Below are 23,363 nucleotides of genomic sequence, written 5' to 3' on the forward strand. Positions count from 1 at the left end.
TTAGTCCTGCTGCAATTACACTCTACGATTGATATGCTGCACGCATGGAACTTGTGGCTTTCTTTCTGCAATGCATGATTTGACTGGACGCCTCTCGGACTGTTGATCTTCACATGGAAAATTTCGAAATTTTATTGCTGTATCAGGAATAGCTCGTTCGCGTTCTGCACACCAAATTTAGTCGCAAACTCAATTGGCCTCGGACATTTGGTTATTCCGTGGCATGTGATCTGGTACCTGACCTCCTTTTCAAGCGTCCAATCAAATCAGCCTCCTTTTTGAAACCTCTTCGTGCCATAAATGCCGTGTCGGGCATTGGCTCTCAGTGTTCATGAGTACGAAGTACCGAGGTCGGGGTATTAGACAAATTCCGACAAGAAGCCGGGATTGATGTCGCCGCAGAAGCCAGGAGTGACTGAATGCGACTGATCTAGTAACCCTCTGTTCGTTGCCAAGATACTGGAGCGTGATTGTGCGAACAGCATTGCGGTCTTCCAGATATGGCTGTCTGGCACCACCCGAGGATGACGTCTTGAGTGCCAACAGAGATCAGACTCTGGCTTACAATGTCCTCAGATGCTGCAGAACGCGACCTTCGAAGGTTCAAGAGAATCATTACGTGCAATCTTGACATTGAGGTAGACTATTACAAACCGGCTATGTACTTTCCAACCAACCAATGCACCATATCTAGCCTGCCGCGTATGGGCTGCGCTTGCGCAAGATCTCTCCATACTTCCAGAGGAATATAGGTGCCGGTATACCCAGACCAATAGACACAAAGGCCAATAAACTGTTGCCCCATCCGTAGTGCAGGGCGTTGTACATGTAGGGCGCAAATAGCGGAAAGGCGAATCCGCATATGCAACGTAAGAAAGCCACCGCGGCTAGGGCGCTGGCAGCAAATTTCGTGTATGTATCCACCATGTATGTCTGGATGCACTGAAATGCGATGATGTTCCCAGCACCGAAGAGACAGGCACCAATATTGGGAGCGATCCAGTGGCGGCGAAACTGAGCGGTCCAGCCATAGGTAAAGAGACCAACCGGGGTGAGGAAAGCGCCCACAATCAGGAGAGGTACTCGGAATTCGGGCCTACCGACATTGTTGTTCCGGGCTTTGAGCCGGCGGTAAATGCGGTCATTCAGTGGAGCGCATATCTGAGAGCCCAACCAGAATCCCAAGCCTAGGGAGATGTAGTTTAGACCACTAATGCCCGTAGATTCATTGTAAACACCAGTCCACAGAGAGCTGAAGGTCGAAAGGACCAGGTACATCGTGCCATAAATGAAGGCCATGTACAGGGCCAGAACTTGAACGATGGGCTGGGTGGACAAGAGGCGGAACGGTCGCACGAGCGCAGTCTGCATCGTTTGAGAAAGGGTTTTGTTCTGTCGCTCGATTTCGGTCTGGTACGTCAAATCACCCGTCTCCATCCGGATCCGCTCTGCTCTCCGTTTCAGAATCTTGGGAGCGTATGTTTCACGGAGGAAGAATAGCCCCCCAAATTGGATGACTCCATCGGCAATGGAGGTGGCATAAAAGACCCAGCGCCAGGTGGTGTCTTGGGAAATGAAGCCACCGACTATAGGACCAACAGCAGGACCAAGGAGCGGAGCAAGGCTGTAGATAGCAACACTTTTTCCACGCTCTTCTGGTTTAAAACAATCCGAAAGAACACCTCCACCAACCTAAAGGTTGTTAGTTACTTTACTGAAAGATTCTTGTTAGCAAAGAGGACTCACAGCTAACGGAGCACTGCCTCCCAGGCCAGACAGAAACCGAAAAGCGATCATCTGCCCCTTAGTTCGCGAGACACCGCATGCGATGTTGAACAGGAGATAGAACAAGTTGGCCAATTGCAGAACGATAACTCTTCCGTAAATCTCAGAAAGCGGGCCCAGGAACAGAGGTCCGACGGCATAGGCCAACACGAAAATGGACAGAGTAAGCTGGGAAGAGACCTGGTCCTCGATATGAAAGTCACTTGCAATCGACGGCAACGCAGGGGCAACCATGGACGAAGATACTGGGGAGATAAAAGTGAAGAGGGAGACCGTGATAATAGCAGCCCATTTCTTCTTGTTTGGCCAATTCTTAGGGTTCTCAAGGTCATCGGGGCCATCCCATGTTACCTGTCGCCGCGTTATTAATGCCCCCGGACAGAATATCCCTCCAGATGACGGCTTGGGCTTACCAGTTTAGGATCCCGCTGTGATCGATCAGACTTGGCCGTTCCTGACTTTTCCAGCGCACTCTGGTCGCGAGCAGCCGCTTCCAAATCGGTATCGCGTTCGTTCAAGATTCCTCCTCTAACTTCAAGCACGGGGGTTCCCTGCTTCTCGTCACCATCTTCTGCAGGTGAGTCTACTGCGTGAGCTTTAGGAGCGTCGTCGTCGCTATGGTAGACCGACTGATCATCCAGGTGCCTGCCAGAGTACACTCTGTCGATATTCGCTCTCCTGGGTCTAGATTCCGACCTCGTCCTCGTTATAGATTGGAGTCTCAAACTCCGCGAGCGTTGTGAGTCTGTTGAACTTGTCCGTGACAGATACTGACTGTCACTTGTACTATTTAGCGATGTTGATCGCGATCTAGTATGTCCAGTCTCCTTTCCTCCATCTTGAGTCATGGCCAATCACTTCGTAAAAAGGTCACGCGACTCTTGTAAATAGAGAGTGCTTCTGTTCTCCAAAGTTCCGGTAGAAGTAGACAAAAATAAGATAGACCAGGCACAATTGTATCAACATGACCACCGCAAAAGCCCCCAAAGGAATGCAAGCTGGGACAGAGCAGGTTTTGTATGGCGATCCCAACCTGCAAGACTGCGGCGATAAAAGTTGCTTAATGCCGACAAGTGGAGAGAGGCCACAGATCGCCCATCGTCATTGGAGAAAAAAAGCTTGACACAGAGGGTGTCGTAGTTTTGGCTCTCCACCGTCGGCTGAGGCCCAACAAGTGGCTTTCCGTGAGCGGCCTGAGCCGTCATCGCCTCCATTGCCACCAGTCAAGTGTCGTTGAGAATGACGAAAACGTTAAGAAATGAGGAGATAATCGGCTTTTCGGCACGTCAGCCACGTGCTGGTGACTAATCTTCCGCTTTCGTAAGTCACGTGCCGTCATTTTCTAAGAATATCTCAGGAACATTCGTCAGTCTGCATCGGAGAAATGAATCGTCACTTGGTGGTATGCGATGCATTTATACTATCATACATGACTTAGCCTTAGTCAGTCCGGACACACCTCTCTAAGTACTCCTGTACACGCTTTACATCCTCCAACGCCGCCACCATGCCAACATATCCATCTGGTCGAACGACAGCCAATGCACCGCTTGTCTCGTCCACGCCGTAGATCTTGTACACATCATCTAGCTCGTGACCACTGTAGAACCGCATCTCGGAGTGTTTCTTGAGCTCGCTTGGTACATCCTGCCACATGAATGTCTTACCCAGGCGAGGATGGATAACCACCTGCTCAATAGTGTTGGGCGGGAATCGTGGAAGGACAGATGATCCAAGAGAGGTCAATACCTGGGTGGAAATGCCCTTTGGGTCCAGAAGGTCGGAAGACGTGAGACACAGAATGCGGAAGCGGCCTGTCGACAGAAAGTCTGGGTATTGTCAGCGTTGGGCTACAGAAGAAACATGTGATGCGAGGATATCGTACCGTCATGCAAGTGCCGTCTGTTCCCATCTGCATGGCGCTTACATCGAACGTCAAGTAATCTTCTGCCTGGACGAAGGACACCGGACAGGTAATCTGTCCCGGTAATTGGGTTTTTGGCATGGTCATCCGAAGCCTTGTCCACCATTAGGCTGCCATGATACTCAATACCACAACCGCTGGTGAATCCATTGCCCGTGCTAAAAACTTCGAGGAACTGTTCGTGCGTGAGCCCTTCGACTCCATCCGCTGACGCACCAATCTTGCCGGAGAACATGGATGAGAAGGCACGGTCAAACTCGATGAGTTCTTGGGCGATTGTATGGCGCTCAGAGTGATATGTATCCACGATAGCATCGGCTTGTCCGGGAACTGCCGAATCAGGTGTGAGCCCATGGAGGGAATACACCAGTTTCCAAGCCAGATTGTACGAATCCATCATTGACACATTCATCCCTTGGCCAGCCTTGACCGTCATCATCAGCAGATTATCTTGAAGGGATTTGTATAGCCACGTACCTTTGGACTATGTGTATGACAAGCTTGAGCAAGATAGGGCTATCAGCAACGTTTATCGAAGTGCTCACGGACAACATACCGTCTCCCACAATAAACACCCTATTGATTCCCTTCGAGTCTTTGACGGTGAAATTGTCCGTGACTCGCTGACCGATCTGGTACGCAGCCCACCAGTCAACTGCGCCCTCTTCCTTAGGTCGAATATAGTACGGCTTGAAGGCTTGCGCCGCATGCCAAAAAATCGATTCTTGGGTCACCTGGCTTCTGCGCGCGCGTGCATCTCCCTTGGACTGGGAACTAGTCCCGTTAACAGGCTTCTGATCCTCTTCAGGGGGTGTCTCTTCAGGTACTTGAACATAGAGACGAGTCAAGTAATCGCCCGTCGCGATGCGCTCCCGCGGAATGACCATGACAGACCCTGCCGGAGAATGGATGGCACAGCGTCGTCGAATATCGGGGAAATCAGTGTCAACCACCAGATCAACCACGCCCCAGACATGATCCATCGACTCGCCGACCAGCTTGAGTCCCATGCAGCGCCGGACTACCGAGTGGGCACCATCCGCGCCTACCAAGTGTTTCGAGCGTATTGTGCGGCAGATGCCGTCCGTCTCGATCTGGGCCACGACTGGGAATTCCGCATCGCCTGCCTTATCGATCTTGACGTCCACAAGCTTAGTGTTCCGCTGCACGCCTCTTTTCGAATATCGAAGCAGATCTGTCTCGAGGATCCGCTCAATGCGGCCCTGGTGGATCGTGACTTCATGTTGAAAGCGAGCAGGCACAGACACGTCAGGAACGATTGACGTCCTCTCAATCACCTTCTCCTTGTCAGAAGACGGATTCCAGAACGCAACCTCTTCCATGTGACAGCCATCGGTGAGGATCTCATCCGCGAGCCCGAGAGATTTAAAGACTTCAAGCGTGCGGGGTTGCAGGCCGTCAGCCTGGCCCGATTTGAGCGTGCTTGGTTTTGCGTCTATACAGAGCAGAGAGTCATCGCTGAGGCCGTATCGTGCCAGAAGCAGGTGTAGCATCAGCCCTGCTGGACCAGCGCCGACAATGACGACTTCATATTTCTCGGCTCCTTCAGGACGTGTAAATCGCGGGGAAAGGCGGGGAAGTGGAGGGGCAAAGGAAGGCAGAACGCGCAGTTCACGCGACGAGGCAGCGTATTCTGTGAATACAGGCATGGAGAATATGAGTTTCAATTGAACAGTGCATTCAAGGGTAAAATGGTGACCGCAAAGATCTGGAAGATACTTGTAGACAGGAATTGTACGGTGATTGCGACCCGGACTATAAGCGCAAACAATCAGACAAATCAAATACTTGCACTGGAAAAACCGCCGTGCACTCGCCGGGAAATCAATCTCGCAGTTGATCCTTCATGATAATGCTGCATTAGATGCCATCATTGTTTTTGATATGTATGCTCGGAAATACGGCGGATGCTTATAGGCGGGGGTGTACAAGGTTAGCGTGAACAAATAGCCATGCAACATTGGGGGAGTTGCCGCTGACAAGATGATTACACGAAGCTCACCAATCGCCCTGATCCCCCCCGATCGGCTTATGTGTTTCTGATCCAGACTGTTGTGATCCACTGTTGTCAGACAGTGGATCCTCAGTGTGGGGTATTTTTCCGGTGCTAAACTTACTAGCAGTATGCCTCCCAGAATGTTAGACACACCAAACATTACGGAGAATGACAACTTTCAAAAAGCGTTTTCACCAAGGATCAATCCCACAGGAGACTTTCATCCCACTAACACGCCAGAACCATCTAAAGCATACTAGGAATGACACTCGCCTCCTCCCGCGCCATCGCACGCTCAACCTGCTCCCTCGAAGCCATGATCCACCTCTCGCCCAGACCATACTGTTTCCCCCTGCTCTCCTCTTCCCCCCAGAAGGTCTTGTATTCATCTTCCCAGAAAAGCAACGCATTCCCCTCATGAAAACCGGCCAGGATCACGGCAAAGGGTTCGCCGTTGCAACATGCACATCCTTCATCTAGTCGAGGAGGGAGATGCACAGATCCATCTGCCATCCCCTTTTTCAGCTGCTTTTGACTTGATGCGTAGAGTGCTTCGATCATGGAATCGAGGGATACATGCAGGAGACGGGTTTTGAACGATGCGTGCTCGCGGGTACATCGATCCGCGGCACGGAGATAGAGTATACCCAGGTCGTCAAGCTTGCCTATTCCTTCGTAGGTAGGGTGTGTTACGAGGCGTTCGCCTGTTGCCGTGATGGAGGTGGTCAGTTCGGGGAGGTGTGCCAAGGTTTGGATGGAGTCGTGGAGGGGCAAGGAGGAGAGTTCCTCGATGTGGATTTGCAATGGGGATTGGCCCGCGCTGGTTCCCTCTGAAATCGAGGTTGAATGCATGCTTGCTGTTGAGATGACTAAAGTGAACAGGCTCTTGTGAAGGCTACGTTAGCTTTGATCGCGGTTGTCGGTTACTGAAGATGACGGAGATTTAGGCATCGAGTCCTGCTCATCAGTTTGCTGCAGCCTGATCGACTTTAGGAGGCACGTCACACATCACGTGCGGACATTATAAACAAACAGACGTACTCCCATTCTGCTGACTTCATGCTCAAGTCCCATCCCGCAATCAGCAACACTCAATAATCAGTAGCCTCGGATGGTCAACCCCTTCAACAACAGTTGGCCGCTATTCTTGAGCCGCGACCCCGCATTCTACAATGTCCCATTTGTGGGGGAGAAAGTTTGCGCAAGGGGGAATCCCGATTGTATTGAAGCCATAAATGATACGTATAGACGGAATAACGGATATCCATTTATCTAGATGTAGAGCATCATGGTGGGCCAGGGAAGGCGAAGAGACCATTCTACTTGGGGAAATGATTTCTTCGTCGAATGGATGCATCCTCCCCTCCTCATACCTAATCTCGGGGTTTCTCCGGTGTCTCCGCCATGGAAAAGTGTCCGTGCGTTGGAAGGTGGCTTGTCCAGTCTTTGGGCGCTTAGATTCCGCGGTCGTCTGATATGTCAGTTGTACACAGGGGTGTATCTACGCGGGGTTTTCCGGTTGAGGTGCGGCATATTCATGGTTCAGGGCAACGCGCCGGAGACAGCATTACCAACACGTCGATTGGTCGAAATTGCTGGTCATACGCAGCAATTGGAAATCACGATGAGGTCCAGAACATAGCTCTTCCGGCTATGGAAGGGTTCCATTTGTCCAACTTACTAACATTAGCCGGACATAGAGTGAGTGTCGGCCACTGAACAGCCAGTTCCTGTCAGTTCAGCTCACGGAAACGAACGCGGTGTGCAGATTCCTTCGGTTATGTCTGGAATCTTGCTTTCTAGGTATGGCCCAAACGCCAGCATCACGAATGCTTCTTATCTTACCCCGCAAATAGTCCCGGGTTAACCACCAGGGGCTTGGGAGATGGGGGAAGGGGGAATCCCGAGACTGGACCATGTAGCCGCCTCCGCAACCGAAAGTAGATGGCAGCGATGAAATCATGCTAAACTTGTCCGTTGAGCCCAATTGAAAAACGGAAGCGGTAACAGACGTAGGAGCGTCATGGGCCAGAAACGAATAACTAATCCTCCCCGATTCTGGGTTCGCGTTAGCGGCTGTTGGCGTCCCAACGGGGAGGAAAAGGGAGTTTCGTAGCTCTGTGGTCCATGGAGGAGAATTCAGAATATCAGTTGGGAAAAGTGAGCAGGGGATGAGCGGTTCGGAAAGGTAGGTTTCCCCGATCTTTTGGTCTGGTTCGAGTGTTCTCATATCGATCATGTAACCTGGTTTGTTGGTTATATAATCTGCATGATCGTAGCTTTATATCGGCCGCCTAACCAGGCTAATCGTGTAACCTGCTCTCGGAATACAGCATCTTGACTTGATTGTTCCTCTATACATACCATCTAATAAAACCCCTCTTGTTCTTATAAGCAACATGAGACGTTTTTTCTTTGGCAACAGTTCCAAGAGCCAAGAGGCACGACCTGTTGAGGATAAGTGGATCGTAGAAGAGCGTTCCATCGACGAAGCCCGTCCTCTGAGGGTCGTTATCATTGGATCCGGCATTTCTGGAATCATTGCCTCCATTCGCTTCAGACAACGGATCCCCAACGTGGATCTCTGCGTGTATGAGAAGAATGAAGATATCGGGGGCACATGGCTCGAGAATAGATATCCCGGTTGTGCATGTGGTGAGACTTGTCATCTTCCTGCGAGGATTGTCCCGCGCCAATGATGGACGACGCTTACGAGGTTGGCAGATATCCCGGCCCACACGTATCAAGCTACTTTTGAGCCGAACAAAGAATGGTCGACATTCTACGCTGCCGCTCCAGAGATCCACGCGTACTGGAAACGCGTGGCTCAAAAGTACGGTTGCATGGAGTACGTCAAGTTGAAGCAGCGAGTCACCGAAGCTGTCTGGGACGACTTGAAGGGCAAGTGGCAATTGAAGGTCCGTCCTCCGTACCTGGCCCATCGACAGTCAGTACTGACATGGAACGCAGGTTCAAGACATTCAGACAGACATGGTGTACTCGGACGAATGTAATATAATGATCTCTGCAACTGGTGCATTGAACTCGTGGAAGTGGCCAGATATCCCAGGCTTGCACGACTTCAAAGGCAAGCTCCAGCATAGTGCTCGTTGGGATGAGGATTATGATTATACCGTGAGTTGGCCCTGGAGTATCTAGAAAATACAAGCTGACCCTCTGGCTAGGGCCAAAGAGCCGCGGTGATAGGAAATGGATCAAGTGGAATCCAGATCGTTCCTGGCATGCTGCCAAAGGTAGCCCATATCGACCACTACATTAGGGGGCGTACATGGCTTTCCCCCACCTTTGCCCGCCAACATGTGGATACAAGGGGTGGAGCTGAACTGGAGAACTGTTTGTCAACTCATCCAGTCATGCAGTATAAAAAAGGCACTGACCTCGTTGGAATAGTCTCGTTTACTCCAGAAGAAATTGAAACATTTCAAAAGGACCACAGCGCCTACCAGAAGTTCCGCAAAGGTGAGAGCTCCTCGTAGAAGATACCGTGAGCATCAGTACCAATTCTATAGCAGAAATCGAACTCCAGCTGCAATCAGTTCATGGTGTGACGTTACTTGGCACAGCTGAACAGATCGGCGCGAGAGAGGTCTTCTTACAGAATATGAAGCGCCGACTCTCCAGGAAACCTGAACTATGCGAGAACTTGATCCCCTCATTTCCTCCTGTTTGCCGGCGGCTCACTCCAGGCCCAGGATATCTTGAGGCGTTGACAGACGACAAAGTGGACGTCATCACAAGTACGATCGTCAAAGTCGATGCAGAGGGGATCATCACAGCAGACGGACAACATCATCCCACAGATGTGCTTGTCTGCGCAACTGGATTCGACACCACATTCACTCCGAGGTTCCCGATCATCGGACGCAACGGTGTCACTCTAGCCAGCCGCTGGCAGAAGACACCAGAGACTTATCTCTCCTTGGCAGTTGATGGATTCCCAAACTATTTTGTCTGCTTGGGACCAAACGCGGCACTAGGCGAGGGTAACTTGTTGCTTCTGATTGAGAAGGAGATTGATTACTTCACGCTCTGCGCACAGAAGATGCAGCGTGATAACATCCGAGCGATGAGTGTGAGAAAGGAAGCGGTAGAAATGTTTACTCGCCACTGTGACCAGTACTTCTCAAGAACGGTGTTTAGCGAGAAATGCCGTAGCTGGTACAAGGGAGGGACCGAGGACGGCAGAGTTACTGCATTATGGCCCGGTAAGCACTCTTGGTGTGAGCAAGTGCCGTATTTCGCATCCCTAACAAGTCTCAGGTTCCTCGCTTCATTCAATGAAAGCTCTTGCGTACCCTCGTTGGGAGGATTACACCTACGACTATGTCAATGACAATCCGAACGGCTGGCTTGGAGACGGCTGGACGGAGAACGAAAAGTTGAACAAGATCAACGTGGATTATCTGAACGATGACGAAGTTGATTTTCCAAGAAATGTCATTGCCGTATCTGATCGATGACCATGGTCATCCTGGCAGTCCACTTCTCAGGTTGTGACTGATAACATTGGAAATGCTGGCTTGAGACACTATATGCGAGAATCCATATTTCCCTACCAAGTGTCGGTAGTAGTCTGCGTCTGGACAGTGTACTCGTCAGTCCAGAATTTCATACATAGGTGCCTTAGCATTGTGGTGTATTGTCCTCTCAGACAAGCAATAACGCCAGTCTACTAGTGCTTGGACCAAGCTCAAAAAGGCAACCGGTGTACCAGAAAGTGAGGAGAACCCGGTGGGGGAAAAACAATTGGCGGTCTCCGAAGGAGCGACTCGGTTCCATACTTTCAGAGATTACCTCACGTACTCTTTCGGCTGCGATTGGATCAGGTTTGCGGGGGATCGCCTATATTGGTGTTCTGTATTCTGTACTGTCATGATATTACGTACGGTTAGCCCCGGGTTAAAATTGTCATGGCACATACGGAGGAGTAAGGTAAGTTCACCGGTTAGTTACTTGGTCGGAGAACAAAATGAAGGATCTACGTGGATGTTCGGTTAGCGACCAAAGTCTCCTTGAGGGGAATTGGAGAATGGGAAGAAAGCACCTTTGTCAGTAGTAGTAATGTCCCTACTGCTGCAGAAAATCCTCTTCATTATTAACAATTCCGGCCACTATTTCCCTATCTTAGTCCAGTGCAAGGAATGAGCGCATCATAGCTCTGTCCTCTGCGGTTGATCTCCTGTAACTCCGTCGCCTCCTTCCCCCTCTAATTTCCCTCCCCTCTCCCTTTACCCCAGACTTCCTCCCCATCCCTTGAGCTTCTCCCCGATGCGCGCCAACGCTGCTTCTCCATTATGAAGCCTGATTCCGATAAACATTTTCGTTGCACCATCTGTCAGCGAGGCTTCACGCGCATTGATCATCTGAAAAGACATCATCTTCGCCGTATGTGGTTTTGCCTCCCGTCTAGCTCTCTCCCTTGCCGCTCCGATCGTAGGAATCTCGCAGTGAAACTCACTGCCTGAACTCAGATTGATTGACTAACTCGCTGGAATAACTTCTTAGATTCCGGAATCAAACCTTACTCTTGTATCTTCTGCAATGACTCCTTCGCTCGTTGGTACGCTGTGTTTTTTTGTGATTCTCGCACAAAAAGATATGTACCAGCTGCGCCTCGCTGCTTGGCACATTTCTTTTGCTGTTCTGCTTACCGCGCCTCGACACTAACATTTGCCCTTAATCATGTTGCAGCGACAACCTTCGTGACCACTACTCGGATTGTCCTAAAAGGGCGGGTCGGCAGATCCCTGATACGGGACAGCGAGGGAGAAGACGACATGCTTGCCAATCGGTAATTCGACATTGCTGCTCATTGCGTGGAATGGCCGCTAATCGTCCCTTCGCCTCTAGTGCACGTCGATGAAACTGCGGTGCGACGGATTAAATCCCTGCAGCTCTTGTCAGAAACGAGGAATCGAATGCAACAACGAGCGAAAAAAGCAAGTCTTGAACCGAGGGACTGATTCAGGTATGGCCTGTCTCTTCATTCACACGTGGCGTCGTTGACTTTGCAACTGGACAGACGCTTTGACAGAGAAGCGCGAAGACTATGAACAATCGTCAGATCGTGGATCGATCAAATTCCTTCTCAATGGCGGTACCGATAGTTTCACGCACCAATTTCTCCTTCCTCCGCGCAGCGATCGAACACGCAGCCTCGAATATCACAACAAGAAAAGTCTCGAAGAAGCTGGGAGTTCCATTCTCGGATATGAGTTGAAAGATGGCCGGCCAGATTATGCGCCGACATTCATCGAGTCCGACGCTGCTACCCTGTCCTTTTTCCAAGACACTTTCATTGACTTCTTCAACGGCCCGTTTGGCGATCCTCACAAGCTACTGGACGACCCATACGTGGGGCAGGTTGCTTACCATGCTGTCGTCCCGCCCGGACAGGATCCCAACCTGACACTAGCAGGGCAGCAGCTCAGCTACGAACCTGAGCGACCCTTCGCCACCGGAATGATACAATCTATTCTGGCAAGGGCCTGGTCCGTGCCCCTTGACGCAAAGGCTCAACAGGAGTTGTCGACAAATCTTAATTTCCTTCTGACGACAAGCCGTATTCGCAAATTTGTGGCAATGTACTTTAAGTACTGGCAACCGAGCTGTGCGATGCTTCATCGCACGTCGTTTGATCCTGAAGTTGTGTCATTACCGCTACTTACGGCCGTCACTTTCATGGGCGCCATGTACTCCAATGACGAGAGGGAAGCATATATTGCAAAGCGAGTGCTGGATTTCGCCGAGCTTTTCATTTTCTCCAGCGAGGTTTATTCGTCCGAGATCGAGATCAGCTCGATGTTTTGTGGGAATCGATGTCTGGACGACGAGCCCAACGATTGGGTTCAATTCCAGAACTTTCAAGCCGGCTTCATTATTGTCGTTGTGCAATACTGGGCTGGAAGTCGTGTATCACGCAATAGAGTAATGGAGAACAGATTCAGCGAAGTCGTCAAGGTACGTTTAATAGTGTGAGTTACGGCTGTCCTAGCTACTGACTTGAGTGAGCAGGTCGCTCGTCGAATCGGACTCATGAAATGCCGTCATATGCCCCATGATCGGACGGACGAGTACTCGTGGATCCAGAAGGAATGCCGTATCCGGTATGTCTATGGTCACTCCTTGTTTGTGTTCAACGACTTACAGAGAGCCTGCAGCACCATGAACATCATATCACTCCTCGACTGTGCTTTCTCGTTTTATTCAAACTACCCCTGCCGTATATCCCCCACAGAAGTGGAATGGGACCTTCCGTGTCAAGAGGCAATCTTCGACTCGCAGCATCCCTTTGTGGAGCCGAATTTCCGATTCTCACGGGACATTCCCATATCCAAAGCCTTTGAGAATTTGTTCGACAATACAGCCAACGAGGATGGCTCACAAGTCCATGTTCCAGATCATATTGCGGATATGACCGTACTCGATATGTTTATTCTCATACATTGTATGTCCACCATATCCCTTACTCAAATGACGACGAACTCACCCGTCTCTAGTGCTGTATGCCTTCATAAATACACACATGACCCTCCTGGCTCCCTTGGTACGCAAAACACAATTGCCTAATACAAAAATACCACATGGGCCTTCAACGCCCACAAAGAACCCTCGAGATGCCATTCCGGAAGACTCCACATTAGCCGCTATCCGAACAGCACTGTCACGATGGCGTGATCATTGGTTGGCGCTGCGAAATACTGTCTCCAGCCACGAGTGGGCGTCCATGGGCTTCTACAAGAACGGCTACAACTTCTGGCTTGTGTCACAGCTCCTCATCACGAAGAAGAAGAGTGTCGATGTGGTGATGCAGATGGAGGTGAAGTGCGAGGATAAACTGGAGAAGCTCAAGGTGCTGCTCCAGGATGAGAGCGATTGACTTCCTTGACGGACTGGATAAATGGGTATAACGACATATATACCGGTGTTATTTGGTATTTTGGCGTTGGTAACGGGACGGTTTTACGATAATGAATTGATGTATAATCAGGGGCAGCGGGCGTTAGGTCCACCCATTAGAAATTAACCTACAAGGTCTAGCAAAATAGCTACGGCCTCTTCTTCACGACTCCATCATCCTTCTGCGCATAAATCTACTACGCATATCCCAGCTTCCAGAACATCTCAATATTCGTCCCCGTATCTTCGTCGACATACGCCGGCGGCTCCGCAAACGTCACCTCCTCCCCATGCAATTCCAGCACTTTCCCCGTCAACGAAGAGTCATTAACAAGCTGCGCAACCGCCCTCGTAGCAGTGGACATGGGCGTAAGAATCATGGACCTGAACAGCGCAGAATCCGGCGCAATATTCGTCTCTGCTCTAAATCAGCCCCACGCCCTCGCACCCCTCTGTGAACCTCTCAAGAATCAGCAGACTAACCAATAACAGCCGGCGCCAGCGCATTAATCTGGATCTGCTCCCGCTCCAGGGACCGCGCAAGCGAGCGCACCAGCCCGATCACACCGCTCTTCGTGGCCGCGTACAGCGGCGCAATCGGGAACGGGTAGATCCCTGCGTTCGAGGCCGTGCAGGTGATACTCCCCTTGGAGAGGCCTGTCTCTAATCTTCTTGGCGGGTTTTTCACCATATAATGCGCGGCTAGCTTGACCGCTGACACCTCAGTGTTAGCACTTCCTGGAAAGTGAAGGCGGGAGGGGACAGGGGGAGAGGTACTGTATATCACGCCCACAAGGTTAACATCCAACGTCGTCAGCTCCGGCTTCGAAGGCTTCGCCTCGTGGATGTTGGCCAGCAGGTCTCCCTTCTGCGTGATGCCGGCATTGGCGAAGACGATATCGATGTGCCCCTGCTCGGCGACTACCTTCTCAAAAGCCGCTGCTTGGCTTTCCCAGGAGGAGACATCGCATTGCAAGAAGGCCAGGCTTGCGGAGGGGAACTCGGTGCGTAGCTGGTCAAGGACCGCGGTGCCGTCGGTTATGTCGAAGACGGTGATGTGGGTGTTTGGTTGGGAGGCGAAGTAGCGGGTGATGCCCAGGCCGATGCCTGAGGCGCCTCCTGTTCAGTCTTTCAGTGTTAGATCTGGTATCCTTGGAAGGAGGATTGTGGGTATGGAACGGACGGACGGACCGGTTACGATGATGCTTGTGCTTCTTTCCGAGGCCATGGTAGAGGTGTTGTTTCCAAGGTCCACGCTTGTTTCTTCCTACCGGCCTGGCGGTTATACTTATGCCAATAACTCTGTACACCGTACGAGTTCTGTAATCTCTCTTCGAGTTCATTGTACAGGCTACAGCGGAATTATGCCGAACCCCGCATATACGACCGGTGCTCCACCTTCATGCGTGGGGATGGGGTTTTCCCGATTGCTTATTGCTAATAGCTGACTGAGCTTCTTGCTTTTGATATCTGTGTGGTAGAGTGATGTTTCAGACGTAATGAGCAGGTCGCCTCTTTACGTCATTGTATGGCAATAACCAATAGTCCTATTATGAGACACTATCTCGCTTTAAATCAGATAAGTGCATTATTCCGTCACAGCGGAGCATCTATTTGCAGTTGACGTCCAGAAGGCTCTTGTCAACCTAGTAAACGCGGTTAGCTTGTCCCCGTACACTGTCTAAATGCAGGACTTACATTGGTGCAAACGAATTCGTCCGTTCCCTTGGGACTCTTCACATTAATGTTCTCAGCGTGGATGTTGGAGCAAACCTAGAAGCATTAGAACCGCTGCTTTTGTAACATATAGTGTCGCACTTACATTCGGGCTGGAGCAAACGATTGTGCCGACGTCGGGGTTGTACTTGCCGGATGTTGTTCCCCGGAAGTTCTTGAAGTGGATGTCTGAGATTGTGAGGTTGCTCTGTAGATTTGGTCAGTTAAACACGAACCGCGTACGAACTAGAACGGACTTACAGGGTACTGGTTGCAGAGAGTCAAGTTCTTCTGTCCGTAGCACTGGGTCACCTCGATAGCCCAGTCGACGTTCTCAATGTACATCTGGTTGTAGGTGATGTTCTTCACCGACCCCAGGCCACCGCCACCCTGTAGGTCCTCAGACATGGCGGACGAGACACCGGGCCACACCTTGATACGAGCACCATCCTAGCAAGAATCGTCAGCTATTGAGGGATTTCGGTGGGCGTGTAAGATCCCTACCGAGGCATTGAACATGGAGACGTTGTAGACCAGGACATTCTGCACAATGTCAACCTCGCCCTTGTATTGACCAAGGGAGCCGACGGAGATGCCGTGAGAGCCGTTGCAGTGGAGGTTCTGGACGAGCATGTTGGTACTGTTGGGCTTGAAGGACACGCAATCTGCATGTTCTGTCAGTCTATTTCCTTGAGGTTGGATGTAAGCAGATATACCATCGCCATTGTTGATGACAGAGTTTTGGATGACAATGTTATTCGAGCGGTAGGTATCCCTGTCGCGATGGTCAGAATAGAGATGATTTCCCAGAGCAGACGAGTCTCACCATCCGTCAGTGTTCTTAGCCACGTTCTTGCTGCTGCTGTATCCGGAGATATCGATGCCGTCGAAGATCACATCTGAAGAATTGGCCACAAGGTGGTACCACTGGGGCGAGTAGCGGAGCTTCAGAGGCCCGATTGTTCCTCCCTTCAGGCCAATGACTCCGAACAGGATAGGGCGCAGAATGAGCGCATTCTTTGCATAGAGATCGTACCAGACCTGGCCGTTGCCGTCAAAAGTACCGCCACCATAGACGTTCACGTCCTCGCCACCGAGCTGGAAGAAGGTTGTGGCATTCTGGAAGCCGTGCTTGAAGGCGTGTGCTTGCCAGTAGTCGGTGTCATTGGTAAACTGAATCTTCCCAAGGACCTCTGACCATTCACGTAAGCATGCAATGGTCAATTTCAAACTCAACAGTATGGATTCTTACCCAGGTCAATGTGCTTAAGAAATGTCATGTCCAAGGCAGTACCAACAGTGTACACCTTGTCGGCATCAAAGACGACCTTGCCACCATTGTTGCATTTATGCAATGCTTGCATGATGTTCTTGGAGTCGTCCCGACCACGGCCGTTGCTGACAACATGGCATGTTTTTGTCCGAGGCTGACTGGGAGGTAGAGGGTGGAATGGGTGATTGGGCTTGCACGCATCGTTTCTCGAGCGAGTGAAGCCTTCAGCGGAAGGGCTCAAGGAGAGCAACAGGCTCACTCCCTGGACAAAGCTATACGAGAACTTCATGGCGACTGACAAGTATGTAACCTCAAGAAAGGTGGGCACTTGCTTGAGAAGATCGCTGACCGAGAGAAGACTGCGGGTCACAGGGGTGATGTTTATATATGAGTTGAATCATTCTCGATCTAAATTAATCCAAGCTGCATATCCCCAGTATTAACTAGTATAGACATTTTGTGGAGGGAGGGGGTGGAAATTGCCTTTACCCGGGGAGCACCCAGGCGGAGCAATTGTGGAGATTGGGGAAGCTCAGAGACGATGCTTCTGCAGGTGTTTCAGGTCGATGACCCCAGAAAAAAAGTTGAAATCCAGAGCACTAATCGTCTTAGCTCGCTTGGCTTTCGATGTCTACACTCAACATTGGTTAGAGCACACGTCTAGAAGTTCTGATAGGAGGGATAATTTGGGGGTGAAGAGAAATTCCCTCCGATTGGAAGGAAAAACTATGTGTACTCCGTCGTAGCTTTAAGCTCCTAAATGTCCGCTGAACTCTGGCAATATTATTCGTTGGCAGTTGATAGTTGATAGTTGAGATGGATTGCAATTGACTGCGAACTCCTCTTCGCTTAAAATGAGCTGATTAGTTCCATGTTCCCATTCATCATGCTCTCTCAAACCACCATCTCAGAAGTAGAACAAGTGCGTTTTGTCAAGCCAGTCGGAAACACGATCAGACAATCTGACCTTCGTGCTCACTGCAAGCATATTGACAAAATTCAATCCTAGTGATGGCGCTCGAAGGATTGAGCCAAATGAAATCCTTTCGCAGTACTGGTAGGCACCACGGGCAACGGAACCAAATAGCAGCCCGGAGCCCAACCGTGCGATTTACACTCGTGCTAGGACCATTGTCGCTCGAAGCCACTGATAACATCAGGAGGATTTCCTTCTAAATACATAAGGCCCTCGTGATATCATTATCATAAGGCTATCAAACCAAGCCTACTAGATTCATCGTCAAAAGAACAAGGAATGCTAGGCCTCTTGGTGGAGCTGAGCCTGCCACTATACATCTGCGCTTGGATTGACCAAATTAACCAGTTGGCCGAACAGCTGAACAGAAAGAAACTCCCACTCAGTCTTCAATAAGCGTCTGCTTCTTGTTTGAGCATGACTTGATATCTCTCAGTTGCTAAATAAATACCAATCATGACTCCAGTAGCTTATCAATTGGGCGATCATCCGAAGCTTTCCTTATTCTCATTGCACCGGCCCATCTTGATCTCACAAGCTTGTTCATCTCATGCCGTTCATGGTCCAAAAGCTGGGAGAGATGCTGTATAGCAAGTGCTTTAAAATAGCCCGTGGCTGTCCTGAGCGTATGCGAGGGGAAAGCTTCTTCAGGCAAATTTGCAGACACCATAATCCATTCATGTTGAAGGTGAGAGGTCGCCTGGCAATTGAAAAACCCCTCTCATTCTCGCAAGTGCCCCAATAGCATCAATTCCATGCTTGGACAACTCGAGGGCAAGGGCGGCCATTTCACGATAAGCCCACTTCAAGCTCCGATCGCTTATTTGCGGGTTTAGCACCGGCCTTCCTTCTATAGAAGGATTTTCGAGGAGTTGTGATAATGGCACTGAACAGAAGACCACTGCTTGGTTGAACCTTCTGACGAGCTGGGGCCCATAAATTTCGTCTATGCAGCTTGCTGAGAAGAATCTGCTGGCGACACAGTATCCGCATGCCCATGGAAGAGTGGTGCATTCAATATATGCTACCGGGTCGGATATAATGACGGATCAGACGTCATTGTTCGTTTCGCTGCCCTTGGAAGGGCTGTCCTCCGCAGGGAGAGAGCCAAAATGAAGTCGCAATGATGAAGTACATACGCTGCACCTCCTCAGTACCAATTCCCGAAGTGTTCGGCTCCGGTATCTGCTGGGCGGGCCCTTATATTGTGATGTCGTTTCTCGAAGCTGTTTCTTTTCAGCAGGATGGTCAAATCCATATGAGGTGTGACGCTTTGTTTGAATCAATTGCTGCTATCTCTCGAGCGAGGCTGTCCAGGTACTAGTAGTTTTGCCAGGATTCGAAGATGCACGGCCTGTGGCTAGATCTCCAATGGGTGTTTCTAGGCTTAAACGTACGCCAAATAAGAGATGGCAACGTCGGAGAGAGACATTTGAGTTAACTGTGTCTGCTTGGTCCAATGATAGTGACTAAGGTCAGAGAAGTGCTTGGAAGTTCAAACAAATATATACATGGCATGATTCGTCTCAACTACAAACATCATCACCAGAAAAAAGAAGGAAAAACAAGGTGATTCGACATAACTCTAGAATAATATATAGCTCATCATGCTGTTGAGATCTCAAATGACGAAGACGAAAATTCACAAAAGTAAGAAAAAGTAGGACTGATGGCTCCGGCGAATAGGAAAATGTGGGGTTGAAAAAAGAAATGCACAAGAGGGGAATTGAACCCCCGATCTTCGCATAGCGATCTCAACCCTTGCGGGTAGATACAAGTGCGACGCCTTAGCCACTTGGCCACTCGTGCTACTTCTTGGTAGAACTGGGCTTAGCAAGGATTTAAATAGAGATGAATAAGAAATTGCAACAACGCCACCCGTCTGTATCTTATGTATCTTATAGTCTGCTTTATGAAACGAAGCTAAATCCTAGAAAGAGGTCAAAATCATACATGCAAGGCTGATCTAGACTGACTGTGAATAGCAGAAGAACAATGTCAACTGACATCAAGCTTTCAGTCCAAATGTTCCGCTGATAAGGGCCTGAGCCTAACTTCGAAGTAATAAAAGACTCACAGCTGGATACAATGATGACTGTCATTCTTGGGAAATGTACGAGCATAACATCCAATGGCCCAAGACTCTTAAAATGCCATCAGACCTACCTACACAACTGATCGTTTAATGCGCAAGATAAGTCGGATCTTTCATTAGCCAATTTATCTCATATTCATGGGTGAGTATATACAGTAGTGTACGCCGCTTTTGCTTGTAGTAAAAAGGGATATCTCTCGTCGTGCGTCCTTGCGATCTGCGATTGCACGCGAGCATTTCCCAAATTTAACCTGAAGTCATTATGTAGACTTCTTGACAGCCGCCTCGGCCTTACCAACGGCGGACTTCGCCGAGTCAACCACCTCGTGCTCTATATCCTTCAAGGCCTCCTTTGTCGATCCTCCTTCCAAGCTGCGGCGGTACATGAAGATCCGGGTAACCTGGACGACACCAACGCATCCGAGGAAGAAGTTAACAGCAGCAAGCCTGATTGACAGTTAGTACGCTCGAGTCCAGGAATATTTGTGACAATGAACAAAACATACAGAATGTTGCGGGGCTTGATGATAAAGCACCAGCGAGTCCAAATAGCACCAGTGGCCATCAGGGCAGCATTCTGAGTAAGGGAGAGCTTCTCAGCGGGACGACCAAAATCGGAGATACCCGCAATGACCAAAGCCCACTGTTTTCGACGAAAATGGGTTAGCGATATGTTTTCAACCCAGTGTTCGGCATCTCTAAGCTACTAAATATCTCAATGCGTAGCAAGGGTGATGACGGCGGTGGAAAGAGATAGTGTTCACGGATCTATACCTTCATAACAGGCGCCCTACCCGATTAAATCATCTCATGTCAGCATGTGGATCCATAAAAGCGAACATCACCAATTAATTGCTCCCCCATATGTCCAAACATACCAGAAGTGAACGGTCTTGAAGCCGACAGGGCTGTTCCACAGACGCTGGAAAGTGCTCTGTTGTTGGGCGGATGCCGCACCGGTATCAGAGCTCTGGAAACGGCGTCCCTGGGCACCAGGCCGACGGAAGGGACCGTAGGCATTGCGGAAAGCAGCCCGGGTGTTCTGGAAGAAGCGCAGACCGATACGCGAAGAAGACATTTTAATGCGTTATCACGGCGGGACGATGACTAGGTTTGAAGGGTCGTGATCAAGGGAAGGACCGGTAGTTGGAATTGAGTGGAGAGTGATGTAGTCTTTGCACAAATTGAGGCGCAAAGCACTATCAAGAACCCCACCGAAGTATGAGTGGAAATAGTCTAAGGAAGAATAAGAAACGAAGCACGCGAGGTGTTCCGGTCGACAATATGTATCAGATATCTCAGTATGGCCATTGCCCGACCTCGGCGGCCTCGTTGGGAATGCGGCTCGTTTCCCGGCTGAGGTAAGCGGCGACATTACGCTTGACCGTATTGGTCTACGATCGAACTCCGACGGAATCATCAAAGTGCTCTGCAACACCCCTCGTCGGCTCTCTCGCGTTCAATATCCCCAATTGATACCCATTGCTATCGTTTACGAGGGGATAGTTTGTTTCGGCCGTTTGCGCTTTTTCCCATTTAAATCGCCCGCTCTTTTGCATAATGTCGTCCAAATACGCCTTCTCGAAAGGACTGAAGGAGCTCCGCTTCCTTTTCTGCCAGACTTCGGAGCAGAGCGCTGCTACACGGTAAGTTCCTGGCAATCGCGGTGCTGATGCTGAAGGCGACTACTGACTCTATGACTTCCGATCGCAGGTCCTTCCTGCAGCGCGCGTACCCGACTATGAAGAAGCACAACCCCCACACTCCCATTCTGATCCGGGAGGCAGCAGGCACTTTGCCCAGATTATATGCTCGATACGGTACGGCAGAATCCATAAGAAGAAGCCGATGGAAGAGCAGTTTGGGCTAATAAAGGCATTATGAACAGGGTTTGGAAAGGAGAAGCAGGAATCGCTGTCCGGTACGTCTCGGTAATGTTTTAGTGTCCAAGTGCTTTGACTGATATCTGCGGATGGATGCAGGCCTTTCGGATCAGCAAATTGAAGAGAAAGTCTCTCAGCTGGTCAAGGAGTCTTCGTAGTGCAGTTGTCACGCCATCTTATATGTTCATGCACCGTTTTCTTCCAGCTGTCCAATACTGTATCTATAAATGAATCCAAAATACGTCGACCACGTTCAGGACGCAAGTGCGGTGGGAATTTCTATATCAGTCTCACTTATGCTTACTACAGCGAGCTATTATTGCTTACATCACCAAATCTATACTGCGCCCAACTCATACTTCCCTCCTTCAACGTCCAGAGTCTCTTTCCAAGATCATCTTCCGCAGCGCCAGCTCCGATATGAATGGGCAGCACATGATCAAAGGATGGATGGGCTTGACGGGCATCGGGTCGCTTCAAAAGCTCAATCATGGCCTGCTCTCTTTCTGCAGGCGGCTTCGTGACAGCGTCCTTCAGAGCCTCGTCAAAGCTCGTAGTGTACGGCATTGGCTTGGGGTTGCCCCAAGTGAACTGCAGGTCGCGCAGGTTGTGGACTGCCATACCCGATACAATGATCAGGATATTCTCATCGCGGAGCTTGGACACCGCTTGTCCGAGTCGGTAGTGCTGAGCAGGATCCTCGCTGTTAAACAAGGACACCTGCACTATCGGGATGTTCAAGGGATTGGAGTCTGGGTCAAACGCTGCATTCCATGCATTACTATCGGCCCACCAATTCACGCAACGGACATCTTAAGCCACTTACCACACTTGAAGCTGGCCCAAACACCATGATCTAAACCTCTCTTCACTCCCTCCGCTTTGATGCCCGCCTCCTTCAGCGCATCAAGCACTTTGTTCGCAACCTCTTTGCTCCCGGCATTAGGAAACTTCTCCTTGTAATAGTGGCTCGGGAAGCCGTAGAAACTAACAGAGCCCACTCAGCATGCATAACCGAGGCACGATGTCATGATTCCACCTACTCGTATATAAGATCCGTCGTCTCGGCTGTATTCACCTGGATCGTGTCGTGACCAGCCTGCCAATGCGCAGAGAATACCACAACAGCCCGCGGCTTGACTTTGGTGGTGATCTCGCGCCCGATCTCACCTAATTTACGGTACGCCGGGTGGTCTCGCTCGTACATGATATTCGGCTGTAGCAGTCAATCGCACCATTCCCCGACCTACACGTAACAGGGAGACTCACACCCCCATGACTCAAGAAGTAAACTGGAGTTCTCATCGTGCTGCCGGATTTCGGAATAGCAGAGCTTGTCGAGATATCTCTCTTCGCCGCAGCGGCCGCCTGCGTTCCGAAGAGTCGTCTAAGCCCAAACAGCTTGGCCGTGGTATTGGTATTTTCGGCGCTGAACCCGTAGCCGAATGCAGCGAGTATCGCCGCTAATAGAGAGAAGAGTGAGAGAATCGCGAGTTTCCTACTGGTGTGTTGGTCGCTTGTGCTGGGTGGGGGAGTATCGGCAGATGAAGGCATATATATCCGTGTCTCTATCGGATAAAGCGGACGGGGAAGTTGTCAACCGGGGGTTGCGTAGACAAGGCAATATACAAGAGCACACAAAGCTCAGGGGGAGCTTTTAGCAAGTCAGAGGGCTGAAATTATGAGAATATCTAAACATGGATTTATCCAATGCAAGGATTCTGACTTCAACTTCTATCTCGAAGCAATTGTAATCAATACTAAGCAAGTGGCA

General features: G+C 50.2%; 9 protein-coding genes and 1 non-coding gene across 10 annotated transcripts; 3 read left to right on the forward strand and 7 right to left on the reverse strand.

Annotated features, from left to right (window-relative positions):
- Positions 1–690: 690 nt before the first annotated feature.
- Positions 691–5,379, reverse strand: Aud_005138 (putative phenol monooxygenase; the record flags this gene model as incomplete). The annotated part of the gene is made up of 7 exons (XM_043290071.1): positions 691–1,692; positions 1,747–2,136; positions 2,199–2,430; positions 3,245–3,614; positions 3,671–4,133; positions 4,187–4,209; positions 4,266–5,379. 7 exons carry the CDS (start codon positions 5,377–5,379, stop codon positions 691–693), a joined length of 3,594 nt encoding a protein of 1,197 aa, XP_043146006.1.
- A 593-nt stretch (positions 5,380–5,972) lies between these two features.
- Aud_005139 (uncharacterized protein) lies at positions 5,973–6,578 on the reverse strand (the record flags this gene model as incomplete). Its single annotated transcript, XM_043290072.1, has 1 exon — positions 5,973–6,578. One exon carries the CDS (start codon positions 6,576–6,578, stop codon positions 5,973–5,975), a length of 606 nt encoding a protein of 201 aa, XP_043146007.1.
- Positions 6,579–8,125: 1,547 nt separating this feature from the next.
- Aud_005140 (flavin-containing monooxygenase) lies at positions 8,126–10,207 on the forward strand (the record flags this gene model as incomplete). The annotated part of the gene is made up of 7 exons (XM_043290073.1): positions 8,126–8,381; positions 8,451–8,644; positions 8,697–8,861; positions 8,912–9,080; positions 9,138–9,206; positions 9,260–9,952; positions 10,008–10,207. The coding sequence occupies 7 exons, from the start codon at positions 8,126–8,128 to the stop codon at positions 10,205–10,207; spliced, it is 1,746 nt and encodes a 581-aa protein (XP_043146008.1).
- A 1,510-nt stretch (positions 10,208–11,717) lies between these two features.
- Positions 11,718–13,626, forward strand: Aud_005141 (fungal specific transcription factor domain-containing protein; the record flags this gene model as incomplete). Its single annotated transcript, XM_043290074.1, has 5 exons — positions 11,718–11,724; positions 11,770–12,707; positions 12,762–12,853; positions 12,908–13,194; positions 13,247–13,626. 5 exons carry the CDS (start codon positions 11,718–11,720, stop codon positions 13,624–13,626), a joined length of 1,704 nt encoding a protein of 567 aa, XP_043146009.1.
- A 217-nt stretch (positions 13,627–13,843) lies between these two features.
- Positions 13,844–14,874, reverse strand: Aud_005142 (putative short chain dehydrogenase/reductase; the record flags this gene model as incomplete). Its single annotated transcript, XM_043290075.1, has 3 exons — positions 13,844–14,064; positions 14,130–14,765; positions 14,838–14,874. The coding sequence occupies 3 exons, from the start codon at positions 14,872–14,874 to the stop codon at positions 13,844–13,846; spliced, it is 894 nt and encodes a 297-aa protein (XP_043146010.1).
- A 382-nt stretch (positions 14,875–15,256) lies between these two features.
- On the reverse strand, positions 15,257–16,924 carry Aud_005143 (putative extracellular exo-polygalacturonase; the record flags this gene model as incomplete). Its single annotated transcript, XM_043290076.1, has 8 exons — positions 15,257–15,292; positions 15,345–15,419; positions 15,469–15,570; positions 15,624–15,812; positions 15,867–16,027; positions 16,079–16,137; positions 16,189–16,555; positions 16,615–16,924. 8 exons carry the CDS (start codon positions 16,922–16,924, stop codon positions 15,257–15,259), a joined length of 1,299 nt encoding a protein of 432 aa, XP_043146011.1.
- A 2,398-nt stretch (positions 16,925–19,322) lies between these two features.
- Aud_005144 lies at positions 19,323–19,420 on the reverse strand. The gene has a single exon. It is a non-coding gene; the product is annotated as a tRNA-Thr (tRNA).
- A 546-nt stretch (positions 19,421–19,966) lies between these two features.
- On the reverse strand, positions 19,967–20,784 carry Aud_005145 (mitochondrial pyruvate carrier family protein; the record flags this gene model as incomplete). Its single annotated transcript, XM_043290077.1, has 4 exons — positions 19,967–20,153; positions 20,213–20,349; positions 20,481–20,496; positions 20,585–20,784. The coding sequence occupies 4 exons, from the start codon at positions 20,782–20,784 to the stop codon at positions 19,967–19,969; spliced, it is 540 nt and encodes a 179-aa protein (XP_043146012.1).
- A 482-nt stretch (positions 20,785–21,266) lies between these two features.
- On the forward strand, positions 21,267–21,747 carry Aud_005146 (L51/S25/CI-B8 domain-containing protein; the record flags this gene model as incomplete). Its single annotated transcript, XM_043290078.1, has 4 exons — positions 21,267–21,352; positions 21,420–21,526; positions 21,595–21,627; positions 21,689–21,747. The coding sequence occupies 4 exons, from the start codon at positions 21,267–21,269 to the stop codon at positions 21,745–21,747; spliced, it is 285 nt and encodes a 94-aa protein (XP_043146013.1).
- Positions 21,748–21,892: 145 nt separating this feature from the next.
- On the reverse strand, positions 21,893–23,143 carry Aud_005147 (DODA-type extradiol aromatic ring-opening family dioxygenase; the record flags this gene model as incomplete). Its single annotated transcript, XM_043290079.1, has 4 exons — positions 21,893–22,353; positions 22,416–22,576; positions 22,633–22,805; positions 22,859–23,143. 4 exons carry the CDS (start codon positions 23,141–23,143, stop codon positions 21,893–21,895), a joined length of 1,080 nt encoding a protein of 359 aa, XP_043146014.1.
- Positions 23,144–23,363: the final 220 nt, after the last annotated feature.

This window comes from Aspergillus udagawae, assembly GCF_001078395.1.
Source record: "Aspergillus udagawae IFM 46973 DNA, scaffold_3, whole genome shotgun sequence".
In the NCBI taxonomy this organism is placed as follows: domain Eukaryota; kingdom Fungi; phylum Ascomycota; class Eurotiomycetes; order Eurotiales; family Aspergillaceae; genus Aspergillus; species Aspergillus udagawae.